Below are 25,318 nucleotides of genomic sequence, written 5' to 3'. Positions count from 1 at the left end.
GGAGTTCGTGGTCCAACGGAATCCTATGTCTTTTCGAGGTCATCCATCATTTTCGAGGTCATCAGGTCAAAAGGTGAAAAGGTTTTCATCGGCCAAAAGTCAACAACTTTTTTCAAATTTGTTAAATCTTCAATTTTCATCCGATTGACTTGAAATTTGAAGGGCATTTGCAAAATCAAGTCACTGAATTCAACCAATTATTATTTTTGAGGTCAACATAGGCCAAAAGGTAAACATAGGCCAAAAGATCAACATGAGCCACATTTCTAAAATCCTCAATTTTAATCCGATTAACTTGAAATTTGAAGAACATTTGCATATGAGGTCACTGAATTCAACCACCTAATATTTTTGAGGTCGATATCGGCCAAAAGGTCAACAGGCCAAAAGGTCAACATGAGCCAAATTTCTAAAATCCTCAATTTTAATCTGATTAGCTTGAAATTTAAAGAACATTTGCATATGAGGTCACTGAATTCAACCACCTAATATTTTTGAGGTCGATATTGGCCAAAAGGTAAACATGGGCCAAATTTCTAGAATCCTCAATTTTAACCTGATTATCTTGAAATTTGAAGAACATTTGCATATGAGGTAACTGAATTCAACCACCTAATATTTTTGAAGTCAATATGGGCCTAAAGGTCAACATTGGCTGGAATTTCTGAAATCGTCAATTTTCATCCAATTGACTTGAAATTTGAACAGGATTTTCAAATCAGCCCACAGAATACAAGCGCCAATTATTTTTGAGGTCAGCATATGCCAAAAGGTAAACATAGGGCAAGGGTCAACAACTTAGGTACACTTTCTAAAATCGTCAATTTTCATCCGATTGACTTGAAATTTGAATAGGATTTACATGTCAGGTTATTCAATTCAACGAGCAATTATTTTTTTAAGATCAAAAGGTCAACACAGGCCTAATTTGATAGGCCCAAAAACTATATATATATATATATATATATATATATATATATATATATATATATATTGTTATGGTTGTGGAAATTCACAGAACACCATTCAGGTTCCCCAGAGATCAGTTATTTCGATAAGTATGTGTTTCAGGTTAGATCCCCCCCCCCCCCACCCCCGATGTATAACGGATCTTGTTCGTGTGCCGGGCTGTGAATCTTTGAGGTAGCCGTTATTATTTTCTGTCTTTTATTTTCAACAACATCTCAACAACGCCATCATCTCCACAACACCGCCAACATCTCAACAATGCCATCAAATCCACAACACCGCCATCTTCTCAACAGTGCCATCAACATCGCGACACCATTACGCCCTCCTCAGCGACAGCAGTAAAATGCCGTTGACACAGACACGCCGCACCGCATTGGAGGCCACATTCCACCGTCCGTGTGCAAACAATCCGTGAAACAGCTGATTTGCATATTCGGATCAAGATGAGCTCTGCCTCGGAAAGGACTGGCCAATCAGAACGTCCGTGTGCAAACAGCCGTGAAATGGCTGATTTGCATATTTGGATCAAGATGAGGTCTGCCTTGGAAAGGACTGGCCAATCAGAAATGGGGTTTCCACCAGGGGTGAAAGGGCAGAGGTGAAAGTAGGTGGAGCCAGCCTCGGGTGAAGGTTCAAAGGGCGGGCACCCCCACCTGATAAAAAGGGCGGAGTCGCGTCGCAGTTGGAGTTGGAGTTGGGCGGGATCGAGAAGCAACGGGAGAAGTCAAGTGGTTCAGTTCCGTGGGCCAGTTGAGCGTGGAGAGTTGGGGTCGAGCAAGCTGCGTCGCGGTCCGGGCAGACGGCCCTGAGAGCTTCGAGCAACGCTGAGGAGTGAACGGGTCCTAAAAGAGCATCAACACTAAGAGAGCAAGGCCCGTTCACTCCTCTGAAGCGTTGTCGGCCAGGCCCGATCGACCAGGCCGCGGGGAAGGCCAAGCGACCAAGGAAAGCTGCCTGCCAAGCTGCTCAAGCCGCTCAAGCGACTGGCGTGTTTTGCGATGCCCCAGGTGGAACAGAGACACAGGGGTCGCCGACCCGAAGACCGTCGAGTCGCCACTAAGGGGCGGCCAGATAACCAGCCCAGTCTCTTGGAGTCCTTCGGTCATCCCGGCTCTGAGTACCATTAAAGGCTCACGAGCCCTATTTCTTTTCCTTGGGTTTTGTATGGAAGTCTGTGGCGCCTTGTCTCTTTAAGTAGGAATTGTGATTAAGTGCATGATTGCGTGTACATTCTTGCATAGACCTCGGCTGTAGGCTTTTTGGTCGTGTCATGTCCCCATCCCCCCCCCCCCCCATTCATTGACTGCTTTCGTGCTTATTGTAAATAAATGCTCCATTGTTTAAATGTCGATCTGCTCATTTGCGTCATTTTCCTTACATTGACTACCACTGTGCGTTCGAGGAATTAACTGGTTATTAAAGCTGATAAAAGCAAAACGCACATGGGACGAACACGCCCAATGGCTAGTTCCATACAAGTTCCCGTCGAGGTATAAACTCGGGATTTCTGTCCGCGCGAATAGTTAGGTATATCGACAATTCGGCGATTAACCCTGTAGCGCGTGGACAGAATATTGACAAGTTTATGGTGCATTAAAAGGCACCCGTAGCTGGTTTCCGGGGTTGTCCGGAAAGCTACGACTGGATTCTGGCCTTCGGTGGGCGTGCGACTGCAATTTGACTGAAGCGGTCGTGCGAACGCCGACGCCGGCGGAAATCTGTAACAATATTATAATTATATCATTATATCTCAACATCACCAAGTACTCTGTGTCTTGTCTGCATGCTGTCCATGTCTTGTTTGCATGTTGTTTAAGGGTTATCTCACGAGAGTTCAAATAGGTTAGAAATAAGTTTTGGGTACGCTAAACATTACCTCGACGCGTTTCGACTTATGAGTAACTTACAAGTAACGTGTGTCGATGTGTGTCAACGATCACGTAACGTGCCTACAACTTATGGCCAGCGTATGCGGAACATGTGTGTCATACGCTGGCATACGTCGAAAATTTGTTGACGTACTCGGCATACTACGACGTATGCCAGCATGCTTCAGCATGCTCTTAACGTATACAAAACTTACCGATCACGTATTCGACGTGTGCCAGCGTATTCGGCAAATTTTTCATACGTCGGCATACGCTGGCTAAAACGTCAAGGTGTGACCGGCTTGACACTTTGATGTCTAGTGCGGTTGTGATTTGAATCGTCGAGCCGCAGCGTTTTAATAGGCTACGCCACGTGATCGTCGGCGATACGCTGCCGCTCGCTATGCATAAGTTAGACTATCGCTGGGCATAGGTTGTGAACGCCGACAACACACTCAGCATTCGTTGATAAAAGTTATCTATATCTTATCGAAACGTTCTGTGTACGTTACTGATACGTTATGCATACGTCCAACTCGTTATGAATACGTCCAAAAGTGTAAAAAAAAACATCAATAGTTCAGCGTACGCCAGCGTTTTACATACATTTTATAGGTTTCCATACGCTGGCTAAAACGTCATGTTGTGACAGGGCCTTCAGTTGTGTATAAATGAGCCTTATACATTACCTAATATATTGTTAAGGATTCGGCGGTGGCAGGATTCGGACGAGTGCATCAATCACTGTCCGTAACCAGTTTGGGTTTTCGCACCCTACTCTCGACAGCCAAATATTACAGATTCGGTGCCACCCTAACCACCGCCGTCTCTGGGGTTATAACGCCGGCTGGTTCGGCACAGGCCTCGGGTCACGCGTCTCGAATCGCGATAGAAACGTACCCCTGGACCTTACCAGTTGGGGAAATAGACCCCGGTTACAGACTGGTTTTGTCAGAGACCGAGCGAATTCTGCCAGTCTGTAATCATTACCTTCGCATTCTGCGAAAGGTTATGTTTTGGTCGGCGTGTATTTATTTATTTATTTATTTGTAATCTTGTGATTCGTATAACTCAAAAAGTATTAAACCGAATTGCATGAAATTTGGTGGGATGATTGGTTATTAGCCAGGAAGCATTAGATTAGATTTTGGGATCGTTCGGGTCAAAGGTCAAGGTCACGAAAAGGTCAAAATCGTCTTTTTACGATAACACGGTCAATTTTTATTCAATTTGCATGCAACTAACGCCAAAATGTTCAGAATTCAACGCCTCATATTGTGATATGCAATATGACACAATGACGCCCATACTCTTGTTACCGGTTAGCGGTCAAAGGTCAGGGGGGTCACGACCTTGAAAAATATGCGGTTTTTGTCATAACGCGGTCATTCTTGTCCGCTTTGCATGAACCCAGCACCAAAATGTTCAGAATTTAATGCCCAATCTTGTGACACAATGACGTCATTACACGTCACCGGTTGGGGTAAAATGTCGGGGGGGGGTCACGCCCTTGAAAAATATGCGGTTTTCGGCATAACTCAGTCAATTCTTATTCGATTTGCATGAAACCAGCATCAAACCAGTTCCCCACACTCATACCAAGAACAAAAAAGTAGTGGCGGCGAAGGTATGCACTCTATGAGTGCCTGTTCTAGTTTTGGTTTTGATATCCAAATCGAGCAGATCGTTCCTCGGCGCGGCACGAATTAATTCAAATCGGCAACTTCATACGAATCAGCCAGTTTTATTGGGGACACATCGGGGAAACACGGCACAAGCAAAGCATTCACGACAATGTTATAATTAATCTATAACCCGTTCTTAACGAGGGAGCTACGGGTTTCGAAGGGAACTCTTGTGAGATAACCCTTAAACGACATGTAGACAAGACATGGACAGCATGCAGGCAAGACACAGAGTACTTGGTGATGTTTCATGGACGAGAGGAAAGTGTCAAAGGCACGAATGTGGCTCGTGACAAGCCGATGTCCACGGATTCGAGCACCCAAGGTCAAACACGCCGCGTGGCAAGATGGCGCTCATCCTCCTTTTGTCGCACCGCCCACGCATGCGGCCTCTGCACGTTCTGACCCCGCGTAAGGTCGACGGCACAAGACCGTCAGATCGATGGTGGGTTTCAGCTGGTTTCGCACAAGGTTCAGCATACAAGTCCAGGCCTGGCCTGTTCACCAGACCAGGCGAAATCGAGGTGTTGGGCTCCGCAGGCGGATCGACAAACGTGTCGAGGACCTTCTCATGAAAGTCGATCACCAACTCGACGTGCAGGCAGCCTCTAGTCGTTTATCCTGCCTCCTTCACGAAGCAGATCGCAGACAGACACAGCCGTCCCCTACACAGCAGATCACGACCCCCACCAGTCGTTTCTCATCCAGCCGAGGGCAGACTCGGCGCGCTCAGGTTCAGTTTTCTCTCCCAGCCGATTCACCACTGCCTTTCCTTTTCTCGCTCGCCTCGAAGCCCACTGCAGTTTTACTTCTCCTTTTCGGCCCTCACTCGCCTCAAAGCCGACTGCTGACTCACACACAGCCAGCTCTATTCAGCCAATCGCGCCACACCGGCGCTCAGTTTCACCACCGTCTTCTCGGCGCACGCTCGCCTCAAAAACCGACTGCCCAACTCGGTGCTCTCAATTTTACCACCTTTTCGTTTCGGGGCATGCCCCTTTACGAAGCCGACAAACTCTTCCCTTCAGTTTCACTTCCTTCTCTCGGCCACTCCCCTTCTCAGCGCGCTGGGCAGTCTATTGTCCGGAGAGCGGAAGGAAGAAGAACCTCTCGGTCCACCACCAATGTAACAACGATGAACAGCCTTTTACACCTCCCGACACACATGTAGCGTCCATTTACCGAACTACCTGGCTAAACATTAATTTAATGGGGGATCTGGGCTAATCCTATATTTAATAACACACTAAGGGCCATTTCCACAACAATATATAGCTCTCCCTAACCACTGATTGACACACTGACTCACTGACTAATATTAAAGACCGGCACCTTCCGGGTGACGTAGAAAGCTGAAATTTTGCATGCCAATGGACATTGAAGCCGATGCACTGGGAAAAAATCACTCAACCATTGGAAAGCATCTGTAAATGAAAATATAAATAAATGGAAAAAAAAGAGAAAATAAATACAAAAATCAAATACAGGTGAGCGACCCGAGACAATGGGGAAGCATGGTTCGGTATTGCTTACAATGTGTAAACATACCCCACTCGTACTTGGATATAAGTAAATGAGCACTGTATACCATACTTGTATATGGGTGACCATTGCACACTAGGATTAGATGTGTTGAGATGTGTCATACTCTTTACAGAGTGTTGTAGCTGCCGAAACAGTTCCTTGACAAGAATTAAGTTGGGTGGTTTGCCATTGCCTTCCGAGCAGTAGTCAGGGCAGGAATTTATTTCATCAGGGTGCTGGTGATAGCTCGCCTGCTCTTCATGAAGGATACCGTGGGATGTTTGACGTCCACCAACTAATGCTGGCAGATGGGACCCCTGGTTGTGAAAATGAAAAAGAACACTTCTGGTGAGCACAAGTAAGGTGAAGAATTCAAGTGATAAAGTGGAATCCACAACCAGATCGCGTAAGAGATGTCTCCGGGAAAAGTAATGCTTCACTGGGTATAACTCCAATTCGGCGAGAAAGACAATTGAGCTTCCCGCAAAGTCGTGTGTCCTGTCCATTTCTCTACGGACGTCACTCTCTCTTGATGAAGATCAGCTAAGAAATAAACCAAGACAAAGAGGGGAAAAAGCACCCAGAGGCCAGGCTGAAAATGTGTGATTGGTGGGTGTAGATGCATTTTTATCATAATGGGTTTGAACGTGATGAAATAAATAAATTGATGATAGTTAAAACTTGGTATTAAAATTCATGTTAAACCTGAAATAAAATGTACTCAAATATGATATGATTCTTTTTAAGTATGTATCCATTTGGAATTAACGTAATTATATTTTTCCTTTGTATGGAAAGATCACCTGACTATGAAAGCTTGTGTCAGGTTGAACTTTGCAAGTAAGTTGAATATAAGAAGAATTGCCTATCATTTTAAAGCTATCGAAAATATTTTTTTTTATAAAAGACACAAACAAGTTGGAATGTGGATTTAAGAAGGTGTCCAGATGTATTCCCTAAGCTCTAGTCGCTTCAAGATAATAAATCTTCCCAGTTTTGTGAGAAGCAGCCTGACTTTTAACCTACATACGATGGAAACTTGTTTTTAATGTCCATTAGAGTTGGCGTTTGACGTCATTCTAGCATTCTGTGCGTTTTTCTGTACTGGGAGAGGATTAACATGTCTGGATTTGAAATATATGCTACAACCATTCAACCAGATCAAGCTGGGGCTGTATGGAGACCCGAAGATAAGCTTCATCTGGAAGATGTCAAGACCAGACAAGTTGGCACCAGTGCTCGAAAATGATTAAAAAAACTGTGTCTTACTGACAACTATATAAGGACTAAGATTCTCCATTTGTATTGGAGAGATCTGGAATGAGTTTTGTTTGTTCAATCAATTCACACACAAATCTTTGCAAAATTCACACACAAATTTAGAGGACCATATCTTTGCAAAATTTCATTACACACAAAATGATGTCCTGCAAGTACTTCCGCGAGATGTAAATTTGAGGTTAAAAAAACCAAAATAACCTATTTTTTTGTACAGCTTCATTTCAACCTTGAATACACAATTTTGGAAATGACGTAATTTGCCCCCAGATTGCTCGGTGTGCATGCGCAGAAACCCCCTTGTAATGAAGTCCATCCGGGTAGCCTGAACGTATGTCACATGTGCCAGATAAGAATTGAAGCATGAAACGGCTCACAAAGCTTTTAGAGAAGCTGAAAATACTTGGAAACATACCTGCGAGAAAGGGGCGTTCCTCTGCACAACGAAACAGGTGAAGAACTTCTTGATCAACTCGTCCAAAAAGTTTACAAGGAAATCAGACACAAGTGGAAGCCATTCAGCCCATCATGCATGCACGACATCAACACAACACTAATTTATCAACACAAGATCCAAAGAAGAAAATGAAAATTTTTGTTTTTATAATGTTTTTGTAGCTTTGTATTTTTTTTCCTCAGGGGAGGGGACATGGCCTGGTTAAAAAAAAACACACATCCTCAACCACACAAGACCCCTTAACGAGACCCCCACCAACAGCACTATGTACAGGTGCACACAATCATCCATCAATGCTCAAGTGGCCGAAAACTCCTGCCGACATTTTTATATCCCTCTATCTTCATAACTTCCAGGTACTCATCTAATTCTAATTTAAACTTATCTTCTGTTTCTGCTGCCACTACCTCCAGGGAGACCATTCCATGCATTAACTACTCTCTCAGTCAGAGACCCCTGCCTTACCACCATCTTAACTCTCCCCTTCTTTACTCTCAGGCTATGGCCCCTGATCCGATCACTGTCTACTCTGTTAAATAATTCATCTGCACATATTTTATCGATACCTTTAATTATCTTAAACATTTCTATCATATCTCCTCGTAACCACTTCCTTTCGAGTGAATAAAGCCCTGTCTCATTCAGCAGCTCCTCATAGCTAAGTCGAGCTAGGCCTGGAATCAATCTAGTAGCCCTGCGCTGAACCTTCTCTCTAACATCTATGTCCTTCCTGAGTTGTGATGACAAAAACTGCACACAATATTCTAGATGTGGCCCTCACTAAATTCCTGTACAATGTTAACACCACCTCTTTTGATTTGTAATTGATGCCCCTCTGAATACAGCCTAAAACCCAATTTCCTTTCCCTATAGCTGCCTGGCACTTTGCTGCCTGCTTAGCTCCCGTATCTATTACCACCCCCAGATCCTTCTCCTGTGTGACATGCTCCAAAATTACTCCTTGCATCCTGTAATCTCTATTTTCATTGTTCTTTCCCATCCCCAACACCTTACACGTGCTCAGGTTAAATTACATCTGTCAATCTTTGCAACAACACTATAAAAGTATCAATACTTTCCTGATTCTGATCAACACCCACTCTGCTATCCACCTTACCTCCAAGCTTTGGGTTATCTGCAAATTTGGAAAACTTACCCTTTACCCTGCTTTCAAAATCATTGATACATACATATATATATATATATATATATATATATATATATATATATATATATATATATATATATATATATATATATCAACCATTGGAAAGCATCTGTAAATTAAAATAGAAATAAATGAAAAAAAAAGAGAAAATAAATAAATACAAAAATCAAATACAGGTGAGCGACCCGAGACAATGGGGAAGCATATATATATATATATATATATATATATATATATATATATATATATTGTTGTGGCTTCCCACCCGCTCGGCGTACGGGCGACCGCTTTTAGCCAATGGTGGCCGCTCTCGCCCACCGAACGGGCAAACCTAGTCGCAGCTTTCGGATCAACGCCGAAATCCAACTACAGGTGTATCCTTAATCACACCGAAAATCAGGCAACTATTCTGTCCGCGCGCGACAGGGTCCGAATGCCGAATTGTCGATTTACCTAATTATGCGTGCAGACAGAATGCCAGGGATTTACACCTCAACGGGACCTGCTTGGAAACGAGCCACTAAGCAGCTCGCTCTGTTTGCGATTTGCCGAGCGGTGTATATCGCCAAGCCCTGCTGGATCCGATTCTTTTATCAGTTATTAAGAACCAACTATATTCCGAACTTAATAATGGCAGTTCAATCGAGGGAAAGGATGCAACGAACGGGCCAACATTCACACAAGGACATTTATTATCATAGCACATATGCAGGCATGCACGTATACAATTAGGCGAGGCAAACACACATGCGATAATTATTCTAGGCAAACAAAAGCAATGCAATCAACAAAAGCATGACAAGAAGAACTACAACCATCAGTCTATTTATTATGTACAATTACTTAAACAGGTTTACTTAAGGACACGGCACCACATCTCTCATACAAAAACCCTGAAAAGAAAGAGAAGGAAGGAAAACGTGACTGTGTGGTGAATCCTTGGGGCCCCGTCCTCCTTCTCCCGACCTCTGCTGGCGTCTCGGCGCCTCTGACCTCGTCACGACAGACCTCTGCTGGCATCTCGGCGCCTCCGACCACGTCACGACAGACCTCTGCTGGCGTCTCCGACCTCGTCACGACAACGACCTCTGCTGGCATCTCAGACCTCCGACCTCGTCACGACAGACCTCTGTTGGCGTTTCGGCGCCTCCGACCTCGTCACGACAGAGCCCGAGAGAGAGAGAGCTTCCGCACAACCACCCAGAGAGCGCGATCTAGAGAGAGAGCTTCCGCACAACCACCCAGAGAGCGCGATCTAGAGAGAGAGCTTTAGCGCGCGATCCAGAGAGAGAGAGAGAGAGCTTTAGCGCGATCCAGAGAGAGAGAGAGAGAGAGAGAGAGAGAGAGAGAGAGAGAGAGAGAGAGAGAGAGAGAGAGAGAGCTTTAGCGCGATCCAGAGAGAGAAAGTTTCCTCACAACCACCCAGAGAGAGAAAGAGAGAGCGCGATTCTCCACAGCACATCTTTTATAGCCCCTCCCCCTTGCCCCCTCCCTTTTCCCAGCGCGTGAGGGAAACTTCCAGAAGAAGCCATTTTCGCGCTCAATTGGGGCCGTTCCCTCGCCGCTGGGCTGCATTCGTTATTGCTTCTTGTTTTTCTCCTGCACGTGTTGAGAATCCACTCGCAGGGTTGGGCGTCTCCTGCGTTGGCCGGTGGAGTTGATATTCGTTGGGGGGGGGGGCGTCGTCTGTTCTCCCTCGACGAATGCCAGGCTTCTGGCAACCGTGTGCTGAGGTGGAAATGCGGTGGTGGTTGTCATAATGGTGGCGTGGCTGGCGTTTTGTGGTGGTCATGATGGTGGTGTGGTTGGGCGGTTGTAGTTAAGGTGGTTGTTCCAAAATAAAGATAGCAAAAGAAAAACACTACCTCAACGATCACAGCCCGGTGACACGAATAATTCCCTTAGACATCGGTGGGGAAATCTAATCTGAACACTCACTTATTGACATAACTGATCTCTGGGATACCTGAATGGTGTTTTGTGAATTTCTACAACCGTAACAATATATATATATATATATATATATATATATATATATATATATATATATATATATATATATATATATATATATATATATATATATATATATATATATATATATATATACACTAGTAGTAATGCCCGGCGTTGCTCGGGCTAGCAATAAAGCCCGGTGTTGCCCGGGCTTTCTTGCAAATTTCCTGAATAGCTGTTAGTGGTTAGGGGTTAGCGGTTAGGGGTTAGCTATTAGGGTTAGGGTTAGTGTTAGGGTAGCTAACCCTAACACTAACCCAAACCCTAACCCTAACAGCTTGGCGTAGCGGAGGTAAACAGCGCCCGGGGCAAAGTGGAAATTTGCGTCCCCCGTAGGCCTTAAACTTGAGTGGATTTGAATGGAAAATCCCATAAGGGATATCGATTTATCGATTTTTTCGAATATCGGAAGTGTTATGGAAAAAAATTATAGCCAATGACCTAAGTTGGACCAAAAGCCATAATCGTACTGAATTTGAATGGAATCCGTTGGAGTTTGTGAAAATGCATCAAAACGAATTTTGAGGGGCCTCTTCAGGAAGACAATAATATCATTAGTATATGTGCCAAATCTTGTTTCATTTCATGCAGTAACAAAAATCTGATGGTGGAACAAAGAAAGGGGCGTGCCGAAATATTAATATAGATAATGAATAGTAATGGTCCGAGTACTGATCCCTGAAGTACCCCGCTATTTACATCCTCCCAGCAAGACATCCTCCCACTCACATCCACTCTTTGCTTCCCACCACGAAGCCAGTTTGCAATCAAATTAGCGACCTGACCAGCCACTCCACAAGCCCTCACTTTGGCTAACAACCTCCTGGTACCTTATCAAATGCCTTCTTAAAGTCTAGATATACTATGTCCACTGCCTTTCCCTCAACCACCCAATCAGACACTGCTTCATCGATCTCTTAAAATATTTGTTAGACAGGAACGATCTTTGGTAAACCCATGTTGACTCCCTCTTATTGGTTTATATTTGTTTAAATGGTTCCTCATCTGGTCCCTAACTAATGTCTCCAACACCTTCCCCACAACTGAAGTCAAACTAACAGGTCGAAAGTTTCCCAATTCTTCTCTGGATCCTTTCTTAAATAATGGTGTTACATTTGCTACTCTCCAATCCTCCAGTTCCTGTCCTGACTCCAGTGAACTATTGAAAATATCTGTTAATATCTTGCTTACCTGCTCAGCCACCTCCATCACTACTCTCAGGTGCATATTATCCGGTCCCAGAGCCTTATCTACTGTTAGATTACCTAGCAGTTCCTTTACTTCCTCCACTCAAACCCGGATCTTCTGTAAAAGCTCTTTCTCACATCCTTGATAGATACTCTCAGCTATTGGCAATTTTCTTGTGTTGACATCTTTCAGTCCGTACTGCGAAAACTCCCAATGATAGGGATCCATGAAAGGCCGAAGGTCTGGAGACGGTCGTGTTCTAACACTACTGGGAAGGTCATATCTGGTGCTTGTTGATGCACAGGGTAAGTTTAAAATGGTGATAATTTACTGTTAATCATGTTTGGGAGGAGGGCGCTGGGGGGACGGTGGTGGGAGTGGGAGTTGTTTAGGTTGTGAGCGTCATTATAAGCATACATTTTTTTTGTTCTAGGGCCACAAAAAAATTATACTCAATTTTTGCATCTGTTGGTGAAAGAAGCATCCGTTTGTGTGTGTGTGTGTGTGTGTGTGTGTGTGTGTGTGTGTGTGTGTGTGTGTGTGTGTGTACATGTGTGTGTGCGTGTGTCTACCTGTGTGTTCTAACCACAGCTACCGCTAGCTCATTGTATTAACAGGAAATTGTATGAACTCGACACCTCTCTTCCACGGATATTTCTCATATTTGCTCCATTTCCGTGAGTCCGATTTGCATTCAGAAACATATCAGTTTTGGTTAACCGTCTTGAAATTGCCACTCTTTCGTATAAATGCTGACAATTATGTTGAAAAGACGATTTGAATGATGGATTTTGCACTAGCAACGGGAGGTTAGAAGTGCCCCGTGAGCAGAACCGAGTCCCTGAAAACGCACACACAGCACATGCGTGAAAGGCTTCGTTTAGAATTTTCCACAATTTTGAAATTCGTGGATTTAAAATTATGGTGTTTACTCATGAATACAGCACTTCCTCAAGCTCATGGAAGTACTCAGAGTCTTAAGATCGCAGTCAGCCATGTTATTAGAAAACTATATTGCATGACGGGACATTGAAGATGCTTTGAAAAAGCTCCAAGCTGACGTGGGGGTTGGTGGGTCTCCTCTTTGTGCCCCCTTTGAGGCCATGTGCATGCCTAATGGAAACTCGCCCCCCACCCCTGCACATTTTTCTCCTTGTTACATCCATCGCAGAATGAGGACAGAGGTTATGTTTTCACCCTTATCTGTTTTTTTATTTTATATATACATAGTCCAGGTTTGTGGAAGAGTGAGAACACAGAACAGATAAGGACACAACACAAGAAAAGGAATAGCAGAGGAAGGCGGAAATTCAAACGGTAGGGCAGACGGGGAAAACAGACAGCGGCAGACAAACAAGGGATGCGGGCAACAATGAGAGGTAGGGGGAACGCAAGGGGTGGACAAGATGGATACATAAGCAAAATTTTGGGAGGGGTGGCGTGGTTTAACGGGTGTTGAAAAGGTCATGGTTTTGGACGGGGGATGATTTGAGATGATGGTGAACATTTGCCTTGAAGATCTGGAGGGAAGAATGAGAAAGAAGAGAGTGGAAGTTGGTTCCACAGGTGGGACAAAAAGAGGATCAAATGAGTGGAGGTGAGCAGTGATCCTGGATTTTGGCAGCTGCATTATGACAGGGTTGCTGGTGTACCGCATGCGTCCTGTGCAGATACCTGGAGCCTGGGGCGGGGGAAGTACGGAGAGGGCAGAGGGTGCAATATGAGAAAGGACACAGAAGACAGAGAGACCATCGACCTGTCGGCGATAGCGAAGTGATAAGGCCGATAGACTCGGCTTCATTGCCAGAGATTCCAATGATCTGTTTTCCATGGCGTCAAGTTGAGGAAGACGTGAGGCAGGGGAGGTGAAGTCTTGGTCGACCCATGTGAGTATGTCTATTAATTATGTACTTTATGAACTTGAATCAGACAGTGAGTGCATCAATTAATTACAGACGATTGGAACATACCATTTTAGACATGTAGACCTTTAGAGCCCTTACACCTTTTGGACCCCTTTAGACCCTTTAAGACTCTTTAAACCCCTTAGACTCCTGAAGACCTTTACACCATTTAGACCCCTTTACCCTTTTAGAATTGTAGACCCATTAGACCCTGTTAGACTTGATGTCTGAGGACTTTCTGCAGTAACATTTGAGGGTCACCAGCCATAATCAAAAGGCCCACCATTGGTAAACCGCCTCAGTACCAATCTTTGACGGCACAAAATATAATGAATTAATTAATTTCCCCTTTCTTCTTTTTTCAGGTTCTCCTCATCTTGGTTGGTCGCATAATGAAAAGTCCCAGGTGGAACAGAAAATGGTGTCCATGGCAACAATTGCTCTCCCATTATAATCAAAGGGGATATTTTTGTGATTTTATTATTGCCAAACCTCAATAATTTTACAAGATATCAGATTGAAGCTTACACCGCTTATTCGTACAAGGTGTGTAGTATATGTGCATAGAATCTGGTCAGTACGTACGTGCATGTGTTGTGGGCCGGGGTCTGGCGGTGATAAACGACCACCAGGGGAAGCAGTGGAGTCGTCTCCACCGAACACCCCGGAATTTAGGTCGTGACTCTCGGATAAGTCCGAAAGGTCACGGGTCCCTTAGCGGACCATGGTCGCCCATATTTTGATGGCGTGGGGTCAGGTTAATTGCCTAACTTCAATATACCTAAGTACCCACATCGTCAAATTACCGGGGAAGTCACACCCTCGACGGAGTCTGTCGAACCGGGTCGCTCTAGCAACCTCGGTCCGGTGTAACCGAGCGGAATTCCCAGAGGCCGTCGGTCCAAACGACAACTTATGGCACACGGCCTTCCTAATTCTCAATACGCACCGTGCTGGGCCAATGGTAGAAACGACAGGTAACGAACTGGAACATTTAACAGATATTTATTTACAATAGGGAGGGAGACACAGAGCAGAGTTATCCAAATAAAGAAATGCAATTTACAATGAACAAGGCACTTAAACAGTTTCTACTTACAGGATGGCACCACGCACACACATACATGCACACCCAAAAGAAATGAACCCTGTGGGTCTTTATTCGGTCCTCTCGCCGAGGAGGATAGTTCAGCTGGGGGACCAGAGCCTGGTCGGGTACCTTCCCGCCTCATGCGGTCACACCGGACTCCAACCACCACGGTGGGACTCGAACCCACATCCCCGAAATCCACGGGCCCACGTCCCTGAAATCCACGGGCCCACGACCCTGGCTGCTCGGCCACCACCGCCACGAGGAGCCACCGCGAAGGACCGCAGACCACGTTCGCAGACCAAGCCACGGCGCCAGACCAGAAGCAATAGGCCACGATGACTGCAGCACTCTGGTCCTGACAACCGCTCGACTCTTCTTGCCAGGTCCGAGGGATTTCTCCCCCTCCCACTCGCCTCCTGATTGGACGAGGGGTTGTCAGGCGACCAGTGGCCTCCCCTCATTGGCCGGGCCGAACACTCCATCTGGCTCAGGCGGAGTCGCCCTGAGGTAATGAGCTACCTGATTGGACGAGGGGTGGAATCGGAGCTGAGGCGATGTGCGATGAGCGATGTGCGATGAGCGATGGGCGATGAGCGAAGAACGAAGAACGAAGAACGAAGAACGAAGAACGAAGAACGAAGAACGAAGGAGATTTGTTGGCGATGTAAAAAAAAAAAAAATCCCTGACTATAAAAGAAACTTCGCAGCACACACATGAAATTCCCTTCAGACATAGGGGATGGGACCTAACTATAAACATATACTTATCGAGATAACTGAGTTACGGGGACTGCTGTCTGTTTGTGTGCAAAAATTTGCACTCCGAATCCGTAACACATGTCCGTACGTGTGTAGTATATGTGCATGAAATCTTGTCGGTAATTAATTAAAGGTCAAGGAGAAAACTTTTTATAATTTTTTAAAAAGTGATTCTTCACCATTGAGAGATGAGGCCAAAAGCGATATACCTGTATATGTATATGTATATGTATATGTATATGTATATGTATATGTATATATATATATATATATATATATATATATATATATATATTTGTCGTTCGATTACATTCCGGTGCGTTGTGCGTTCTCAGTATTCCATGAACCGTGATTGGGAATACGGAAAAAATTAAGCGGTGTATAAGGCCATCTTACGGTTGTGGATGGTTGGTATTTTATTTAAAAAAATTTTTTTTGCATTTTTGAAGTAGTATTAAAAATTTTTATTATGGCGCCCTTCATTGCCATGGTAACTCGAGCATAAAACTAAAGTAATTTCGCGAAACGTTCGTGACGTTCACTGGTAAAAACGAATTCACGGACCAATCGTATCCCGGAAGTGAAGCCGGCGAGCGAAGGTTCCGGGCGGGTTTCGGTCCCGTATGCTGTGGCTCCGTTCGAGTTTGGGATGAGCGGGAGTTTCCCCGCCGTTGGGACCATGGAGACGCCGTTGAAAACAAAGGAAGAAATTCAGTTTTGATTCCCTCGGGTTAACGGCCATCGCGCCTCAGACCGTCACGAATCAGGCCTCAGGCCTTGGCGTTTTTCGGGACTATAAGCACCACCGAGTTGAGAGACGACCGAGTGGCGAACAAGGCCGTGGTGAGTGTGAGTCCCCCCGGTCCCGTCAGCACCACGTGTATCGCGTTCTGATGTAATGTTGTTGTTGCTGCTGCGCAGAGTGTTCAACATTGTTAAAATGCTCAGTTTCATTGTTGTTGGTTGTTGTTTTTGTCTTGATTTAATTAATTTAATTTCCGGGGAGCACGGTGAGTCCCACCAAGTGTCCCCCTTCCCTCAGGTGCATGTTGAGCCGGGTGTCCTCCTGCAGACGTCCTTTGGTGAACGAAGGAGATCCCTCACGAAGAGTTGGCGATTTATTTCTGGAATGCTCAACAATTCTTAAACTACCACTGGGGAGAGGGCAATGGCAAACCGCCGCGTGTCATCTTTGATGTCGGGCTGTTTTTGGGAAAACACTGAGCCTGCCTTTGCGCAGAGGCGTGAGTGCAAGAGCTAAGCCTGGTGTTGGCTCAGTGGTTTGGGTGGTGGCTCGGGATCCTAGGGTCCTGAGTTCAAGCCCCGTCAGAGCCAAGCCTGGTGTTGGCTCAGTGGTTTGGGTGGTGGCTCGGAATCCTAGGGTCCTGAGTTCAAGCCCCGTCAGAGCCAAGCCTGGTGTTGGCTCAGTGGTTAGGGTGGTGGCTCGGGATCCGAGGGTCCTGAGTTCAAGCCCCTTCAGAGCCAAGCCTGCTGTTGGCTCAGTGGTTTGGGTGGTGGCTCGGGATCCTAGGGTCCTGAGTTCAAGCCCCGTCACAGCCAAGCCTGGTGTTGGCTCAGTGGTTTGGGTGGTGGCTCGGGATCCTAGGGTCCTGAGTTCAAGCCCCGTCAGAGCCAAGCCTGGTGTTGGCTCGGTGGTTAGGGTGGTGGCTCGGGATCCGAGGGTCCTGAGTTCAAGCCCCTTCAGAGCCAAGCCTGCTGTTGGCTCAGTGGTTTGGGTGGTGGCTCGGGATCCTAGGGTCCTGAGTTCAAGCCCCGTCACAGCCAAGCCTGGTGTTGGCTCAGTGGTTTGGGTGGTGGCTCGGGATCCTAGGGTCCTGAGTTCAAGCCCCGTCAGAGCCAAGCCTGGTGTTGGCTCGGTGGTTAGGGTGGTGGCTCGGGATCCTCGGGTCCTGAGTTCAAGCCCCGTCAGAGCCAAGCCTGGTGTTGGCTCGGTGGTTAGGGTGGTGGCTCGGAATCCTAGGGTCCTGAGTTCAAGCCCCGTCAGAGCCAAGCCTGGTGTTGGCTCAGTGGTTAGGGTGGTGGCTCGGGATCCGAGGGTCCTGAGTTCAAGCCCCTTCAGAGCCAAGCCTGGTGTTGGCTCAGTGGTTTGGGTGGTGGCTCGGGATCCTGGGGTCCTGAGTTCAAGCCCCGTCAGAGCCAAGCCTGGTGTTGGCTCAGTGGTTAGGGTGGTGGCTCGGGATCCTGGGGTCCTGAGTTCAAGCCCCGTCAGAGTCAAGCCTGGTGTTGGCTCGGTGGTTAGGGTGGTGGCTCGGGATCCTGGGGTCCTGAGTTCAAGCCCTGTCAGAGCCAAGCCTGGTGTTGGCTCAGTGGTTAGGGTGGTTGCTCGGGATCCTAGGTTCCTGAGTTCAAGCCCCTTCAGAGTCAAGCCTGGTATTGACTCGGTGGTTAGGGTGGTGGCTCGGGATCCTAGGGTCCTGAGTTCAAGCCCCGTCGGCCGTTGAATTAATACACCCCGGGGGGGGGGGGGGTGGGGTTGACTCAGCTTCTCATCCTTCTGAGGTTGGCGAAATGAGTGCCAGCTTACTGGTAACGGGGGCACTGCATCAGCAGCACAGCCGCACTTCCAGAAAATGATTCAACCAGCAACCACAGGCTGTATACAAAACAGCAACAACTGAGCCTGGTGTTGACTCAGTGGTTAGGGTGGCGGCTCGGTATCCTCGGGTCCTCAGCTCAAGCCCTGTCGGCCGCTAAATTGATACACCGGGGGGGGGGGGGGGGTTGACTCGGCCTGTCATCCTTCCGAGGTCGGCGAAACGAGTACCAGTTCCAGTGTTTGTATTGGTAGAAGGGCACTGCATCAGTGACACAGTCGCGCTTCAAGAAATTATAGCCACCTCGGCAGCTGAGCTGCCATACGACCACCACCAGTGCAAGAGCTCATATGCATAAATATAACTAGTGTGACGCACATCTTCTCGAGGAAGAGCTTCTCAGTGTCTTCATTATCTTGACAAATAAGTTATTACCTCCGCCACCGAAGGTGGGAGGACGTTATGCTTTCATCCATATGTGTCTGTGTGTCTGTATCTGTGTGTAGGATATCTGAAAAAGTTGTGGACGGATTCGGATGAAATTTGATGGGCAGGTTGGGTGTGTGTGACGAGGACAAACTGATTCGATTTTTGTGACGATCCAGATCTGGATCCCGCTACTAGATTTTTCCGACCGCACCGAAGGTGAACGAGGTTATGTTTTCACTCCTCTCTGCCTGTCTGTCTGTCTCTCTGTGTGCAGGATATCTCAAAAAGTAGCCTGGTGGTGGCTTGGGATCCTAGGGTCCTGAGTTCAAGCCCTGTTGGGCCGCTGAATTGATACACCAGGAGGTTCACTCAGCCTGTCATCCTTCTGAGGTCGGCAAAATGAGTACCAGTGTACTGGTAAGGGGGACACTGCATCAGCGGCATAGCCGCGTCCCAACCAATGATGCAACCAGCAGCCTCAGGCTGCACTCGATAGAGAGAGATCTCAAAAAGTTGTGGACGGATCCGAATGAAAATTTGTTGGCAGGTTGGGTGTGTGACGAGGATGAACTGATTAGATTTTGGTGAAGATCTGAATCTGGATATGATTTTTAAAAGTGATTTTCTTCACCATTGAGAGATAGTGCGAAACTAATATACAGCACGATATCTCAAAAAGTTGTGGATGGATTCAGATGAATCTTGGTGGACAGGTTGGGTGTGTGACTACGACGAATTATTTAGATTTTGGTGAAGATCCAAATCTGGATCTGGATACAAGAATAATTTAGATTTTTTAATTTATTTTTATTTTTAATACCAAGTGATTCTTCACCATTAAGAGATAGGGCCAAAAACGATATATCGCATAATATCTCAAGAATGTATTGGGCCCGATATGTACTCGTGGATCAGGCCTTTTTTGGCGGAGGGATGTGCTCTACCGAGTGTCCTCGGTTTTGAAATGATTTTTCATCAATGAGAGATGGGGCCAAACACTATATATATATTGTTGTGAATCGGCCACGTAACTCGAATCGCGACACGTCGCCCACCGGACGGACAATTCAGTCGTGACCCTCCGGAACTATCGCCCGGAGCCAGTCACGGGTGGGGGTTTAACCTCACCACAATCGTGCCAATTGGTCACCCGCGCAGGATAGGGTTGCTCGCCAAATTTGACCTACCTAAGTACCTGTGCGAGTGGTCGACCAGGCGATCGTACCACGCCACAGGCAGACTCCGGACACGAACCGCTTAAGCGGTTCGTTCCGTATTACAGGGATAACTGAGCGGAGTTATCGTCGGCCTTGACGGTTCCGATTAACTACCGGGCGTTTTAAACCCACTACGAATCTCTTACGCGATGCAGGATGGAGAGTCAATAAAAAGGAAGGAGACAAAGCAGAGTGGGAACAGTTCAACAAGCAAGCATTTTATTCACACACATACAGACAAGCACGAATATACAGCCATACAAAAATGCAACAAAAGCAAATGCAGAGTTAAAACCGACTATACGCGTACACACGGCAACACTTACACAGTTCTACTTGAAAGACGGCGCCACCACAAGCATTTACGCAAAAAGCAAAGGAAGAAAGCCACCCTCACAGGCAAGGAGGCAGACAGGCCCGTAGGCCAAATGTATGTGGATCCTGGAGGATCGGCCAGGTCCACGAGACCGGGGAGGTCTTACCCGCGTCCTCGTGACGCGATGGCGGGCAAGCCGCAATGTTCGCGCCGCTGCGCCCCAACTCCATGCCCTGGCGTGGTCGGCGAGTCCTCTCCGGCGTGCTCCGCGCGAGCGGTCTCGTTGGCACCACGTTTAGGGTGGGGGGGACGGGGGCCCCCCTTGGCACTATCTCAGCACGAATGGGGGGGGGGAAATCGTTGATGCTCAGGGAAAGGGGTATGGCTGGTCAGCCTGGATCTCGCGACGAGTCGAGCGACCCCCACACCGCGACCTCGTCGCCGTCCGCCGTCTTCCCTGCAACTCCTCCGCAACTTCTCTCCAAGCTCGACTCGCCCTCTCTCAGTTCCACTCAGCTCTGCCCCGCTCTTCTCCCAACTCACGCTCGCGAGTCGCGTTGTGCTCGTCTCTTTATAGGTCTCAGGAGGAGCCGATATGCGGATCAAAACGCGATTGGAGGCGGGGCCACGCCACCCTCTGTTCAGCCATTGGTCGGGCAAAAAGGGGCGTGAACCTCCCTCGATCCGCATATCTGCATAAACGAACTTCACATACACGCGCTTGAAGGCGGGGCCAAGCCGCCTCGCGTTCGCCCATTGGTCGGAGGGGGAGTGGGCGTAAAGCATTTTGGATCCGAATTTTCCCCTCGGAAAGGCCCGCCATTCGCGCTCGCGGCTCGGTGCGTTTGACACCAATCGCCGAACGGGCCCTAGACAGCCCGACGTTCAGTGTTCACAGGTGGTGCGGTTGTTGGTTGTGAAGGAGAGAGGCGAAGGTGGTGGAGGGTTTTCGGTGGTGGTTTGATGGTTATGGTGTCGTTTGGGAACGGTGGTGAAGCGATGTTTGCGGGATGTAGTTGTGAAGGTAAGGGTAGTGGCTGTTTGCGTTGTTGGCGGCTTAATGGTCGAAAATAACAATAGAGAAAGAAAAAAATGGCTAACTCAAAGCGTCGCAGCCCGGATGAACCGCACATATTCCCTCTATACAACGGGTTTGGGCTAACTACACATGGACTTACTGAGAAATCTCACCTGAGGACTCTTTATGGTGTAATGCGAATTTCCACCACCGTAACAATATATATATATATCACGATATCTCAAAACGTGGATAGATTCGTACGAAACTTGGTGGACACGTTGGGTTTGTGACAAGGACGAATTGATTCGATTTTGGTGACGATCCAAATCCAGATTCGCATGCAAGAATGAAATTTTTTTTCAAAAAAAGTTATTCTTCACCGTTGAGAGATGGGCTAAACCGATTATATGGCATGGTATTTCATAAAATTATTTGCCCCAATATGCTCTACTGTATCAGGCATTGCGTGTTGGAGGTATGCACTCTATGGACCACCCTTCTAGTTTATTATGTTGTCTTCTAAATTCATCAACCATATATACACCTGTCCTACCACATCCATTTTTCTAGTTTGTACACACTTAGCTTAAATGTGGTACAGACACTATTGGCCAAATGTCTTTCCTTTTGGTCGGATAAAATGTCGGCATGGAAAAGCACATTTCTTTATTTTCTTTCGTACTGTGAGAGAAAGTCGCTCGCAGGATTAAATGTCTTATCATTGTCTTTCCATCGTGTCTATTCTTGTAGGCAAGATTGGCCGGAGAGCAGCAACGATGATGGCACCCGTGTCGAGTCGTTCCCGTGTATACACCGATGTAAACACGCACCGCCCCCGTGAATATTGGGACTACGAGTCGCACGTTGTTGAGTGGGGGTGAGTGAGTTCATCATTGCTTTGGTCACTTTGGTAGCTCTTGCAGTGATTTAATATTTGTTACTTTTCTTTGGAAGATCATCAAGATGTCTTTGAAACAAGCTCAAATGAGCTAAGATCCTCGTCCTCTTAATGATGACGTCATAAAAACGAATACGACGTCATTGTGATGTATCAGGTTTGCGATAAATTATCTGTGCTAATGCCCGGCTTGATTCCCGCAAACAAAATTCAAACAGTTTGCCTAGTTTCGGAGATAATGGTATAGGCGATTTGAATTAGCGGCGATATTATGACGTCAACTTTTTTCTAGGAAGAATTTCCAAAATGGGAGGTGCTTACTGCCTGTGCGTGGGCTTTCTGCATATACATGGCAAGTTTCACGAAGATCCGATGAAAACTCTGAGTTGTGAAACAAAAAATGTCAAAAAATAGGAATGACGTCATAATTGAGATGACGTCATAGTGATGTATCATATGTGTGGTGATTCATCTCTGCTAATTCCCTGTTCGATTCCCGCAGACAGAATTCAAAAAGCTTGCCTAGTTTCGGAGATAATTTTTTCGGCGATTTCCATTAGCGGAGATATTTTGACGTCATAACTTTTTTTCTCGGCGGAATTTTCAAAATCAGAGAAGGTTACTGTCTGCGCAGGGTATTTTTACATATATACGCCAAGTTTCAGGAAGTTTCGATGAAAACTGTAGACTGTGAAACAAACAAGGACAAATGTGTCCAAGAGCAGCGTCCTAAAGGTTTTGTCTGCTAAAAAAAAAAACAACAAAAAACAAAACAACTTCCGATATTTCGTCACGTGCCTTGATGAAGCCAATCGCGAGACCCGTCATAGTGCATTTACGTATTTACGAAATATAGTGTATTTACTAAATAAATAATGTATTTACGAATTTATAATACATTAAATGGAATAATCTTTAAATAGTAACGTGAACTTTTCGAAACTTTAAAGCAAATGTCCGAATATATTTAAAAGTTCATGATAGACGCTCTCAAAAGGCACCCTTAATGCGAGGATGTGTACAAGTGCTTAGTATTTAAGGAGATCCGGATCGTGTATATAAAAGAGCCGAGTCCGAATATAAACCTTTTGTCTTCACAAGAAGAAGAAGAAGAAGAACAACGCCGAGCGTTCTTAGAGCAGCGTTCGCTACGCGATACGCTGCTAAAAAGTCCACAAGAAGAAGATGAAGAACAACAATGTGAGTAAGACTTAGAGATCCTCCATGAGGATCTAAAAATATTTTGCCAAGTCTACTCGATGAGGTAGAAGAACAGTTGGATCATCTTAAGCATGATAATTGAGATTTAAAGAACTTCATTTACGTAATTTGTGTGTGATCGACAATATCTACTTTCAAGTTGGATAACAAAAAAAAGAAAAAAAAAAGAAAAGAGAACACGTGGTCAACTAGTGCCTTTTTTTCGAACGAGAAATCTAAATTCTGAAATGCAAGTTCAAACCAAAGCTGTCAGATGGAGATCAATTTCCATTTTTAATCACCAGAATGTGTACAAACAGGACCTCAAAGAATCTGTACCAGTTCCAGGAAAGTTCATCAAAATGGTTTGTCCAACATGTCATGTAGATATGATGAGAGGAGCAATAAAATAAATATTTGATCCATGTGAGATGACAAGGAGCTGGAATATATTTGTGGCTGAAAAACTTCAGTGTTGTCATTCCATGTGAAATTGACATTCCCCCCAAAAAACCTTACCTTCTTGGATTTTAACGAGGAAGATGACTGAACTCGGGTGAAGTCGATGTCGAGCCATCGCAAATCCGCACGCTTCCCACCGAAGACAAAGTTGAAAGATGGCGAAAAGCTCCACCAGGAGAGACCTGATATCAAATTTTGAGGTTTTTTTTTCTTCCTCTTTTGACACCTGTGACCCTCAGTAAGTATTGAACTGGGGGTCAAATCCGAAAAATCGTTCCATATTTCATGCGTCCCCTAATGTTGATTGCACATGCAAAGTTTCATATGTATAAAAAAGTGCCTGTAAATGTAATTGCATTTTTTGGTATTTGACCTTTTGACCCCATCCCAGAGTGCCAGGAGGTTTGGTCAAAAATGATACTGCTCTCGCACCTTCTTGCCATGTGTTGATCATTACTACGAAGTTTGGTGAATATCTGCATCAATGTTGAGAGGTAGATAGTGTAATGGACAACAGACAGCCAATTACAATATCCCCGAGTTTTTTTTGTTATTTTAAAGCATGGGGATATAGATACAAGTTCCTTTCAAGTAAATTCAACACAGGAGGCCATTAGGCCCATCAAGCTTGCACAATGGTTGTCAACCGATGGTTGTTTGCCGGTACAGTTCACATTTCCAATCATCAAGTGAAAGTGAACTTCGTAGCGATGTAAACATTTACTGAAAGGTCAATCACAAGGGGATATCTCGTCTATTGTTTCTTATCCCCACGCTTTTTGGGGAAAAAAAAACAAAAACCGAGGGAATATTGTAATCGGCTGCGTTTGTCTGCATCTGTCGATCTGTATATATATATATATATATATATATATATATATATATATATATATATATATATATATATATATATATATATATATATATATATATTGTTGTGGTTGACGAAATTCGCAAACCACCATTCAGGTCCCGTAGGTGAGATATCTCTGTAAGTATATGTGTAGTTAGGCCCAAACCCGTTGTTTAGAGGGAATAAATGTCATTCATTCGGGCTGCGCCCCTTCAGGATAGCCGTTTTTCTTTTACTGTCTTTATTTTGGACCAGCCGCCATTACTACCACCACAACCACCACCAACCACGTCTCAACAGCCATCACACAACAACCACCAACCGCAACGCCGCTTCACAACCACAGCCACAACCCTTGCCGTCACATCTCGCTCTCGCAACCATCGCATCACCGCCATTCCCGCGCCGCTTGTGGACACCGATCCTGGACTCGTACAGGGCGTGCACCGAGCAGC

The 25,318-nt window shown here is 45.8% G+C and overlaps 2 protein-coding genes across 7 annotated transcripts in view; one reads left to right on the top strand and one right to left on the bottom strand.

Annotated features, from left to right (window-relative positions):
* Window positions 1–15,669, bottom strand: part of LOC147021132 (cystinosin-like) — a 75,048-nt gene extending 59,379 nt beyond the window's left edge. The window contains exon 1 of the mRNA XM_085890935.1: window positions 15,280–15,669. Coding sequence (XP_085747061.1) covers window positions 15,280–15,292 — 13 coding nt within the window. The 5' untranslated portion in view covers window positions 15,293–15,669. The remainder of the gene's footprint in view (window positions 1–15,279) is intronic.
* A 797-nt stretch (window positions 15,670–16,466) lies between these two features.
* LOC147021131 (casein kinase II subunit alpha) overlaps window positions 16,467–25,318 on the top strand; it is a 46,579-nt gene continuing 37,727 nt past the window's right edge. For 3 of the 6 annotated variants that reach the window (XM_085890932.1, XM_085890929.1, XM_085890927.1), the window contains exons 1-2: window positions 16,467–16,755; window positions 22,201–22,327. In XM_085890932.1, the coding sequence (XP_085747058.1) occupies window positions 22,227–22,327 (101 nt within the window). In that variant the 5' untranslated portion in view covers window positions 16,467–16,755; window positions 22,201–22,226. Of the gene's footprint in view, window positions 16,756–18,980; window positions 19,113–22,200; window positions 22,328–25,318 lie in introns of those variants that run through there. The other 3 variants (XM_085890931.1, XM_085890930.1, XM_085890928.1) reach the window with 2 other exon arrangements.

Source organism: Eptatretus burgeri, chromosome 8 (genome assembly GCF_056783735.1).
Source record: "Eptatretus burgeri isolate ZD-2024b chromosome 8, Ebu_testis_v1, whole genome shotgun sequence".
Lineage (NCBI taxonomy): Eukaryota > Metazoa > Chordata > Myxini > Myxiniformes > Myxinidae > Eptatretus > Eptatretus burgeri.
This window is presented reverse-complemented; position numbering and strand designations above follow the sequence as displayed.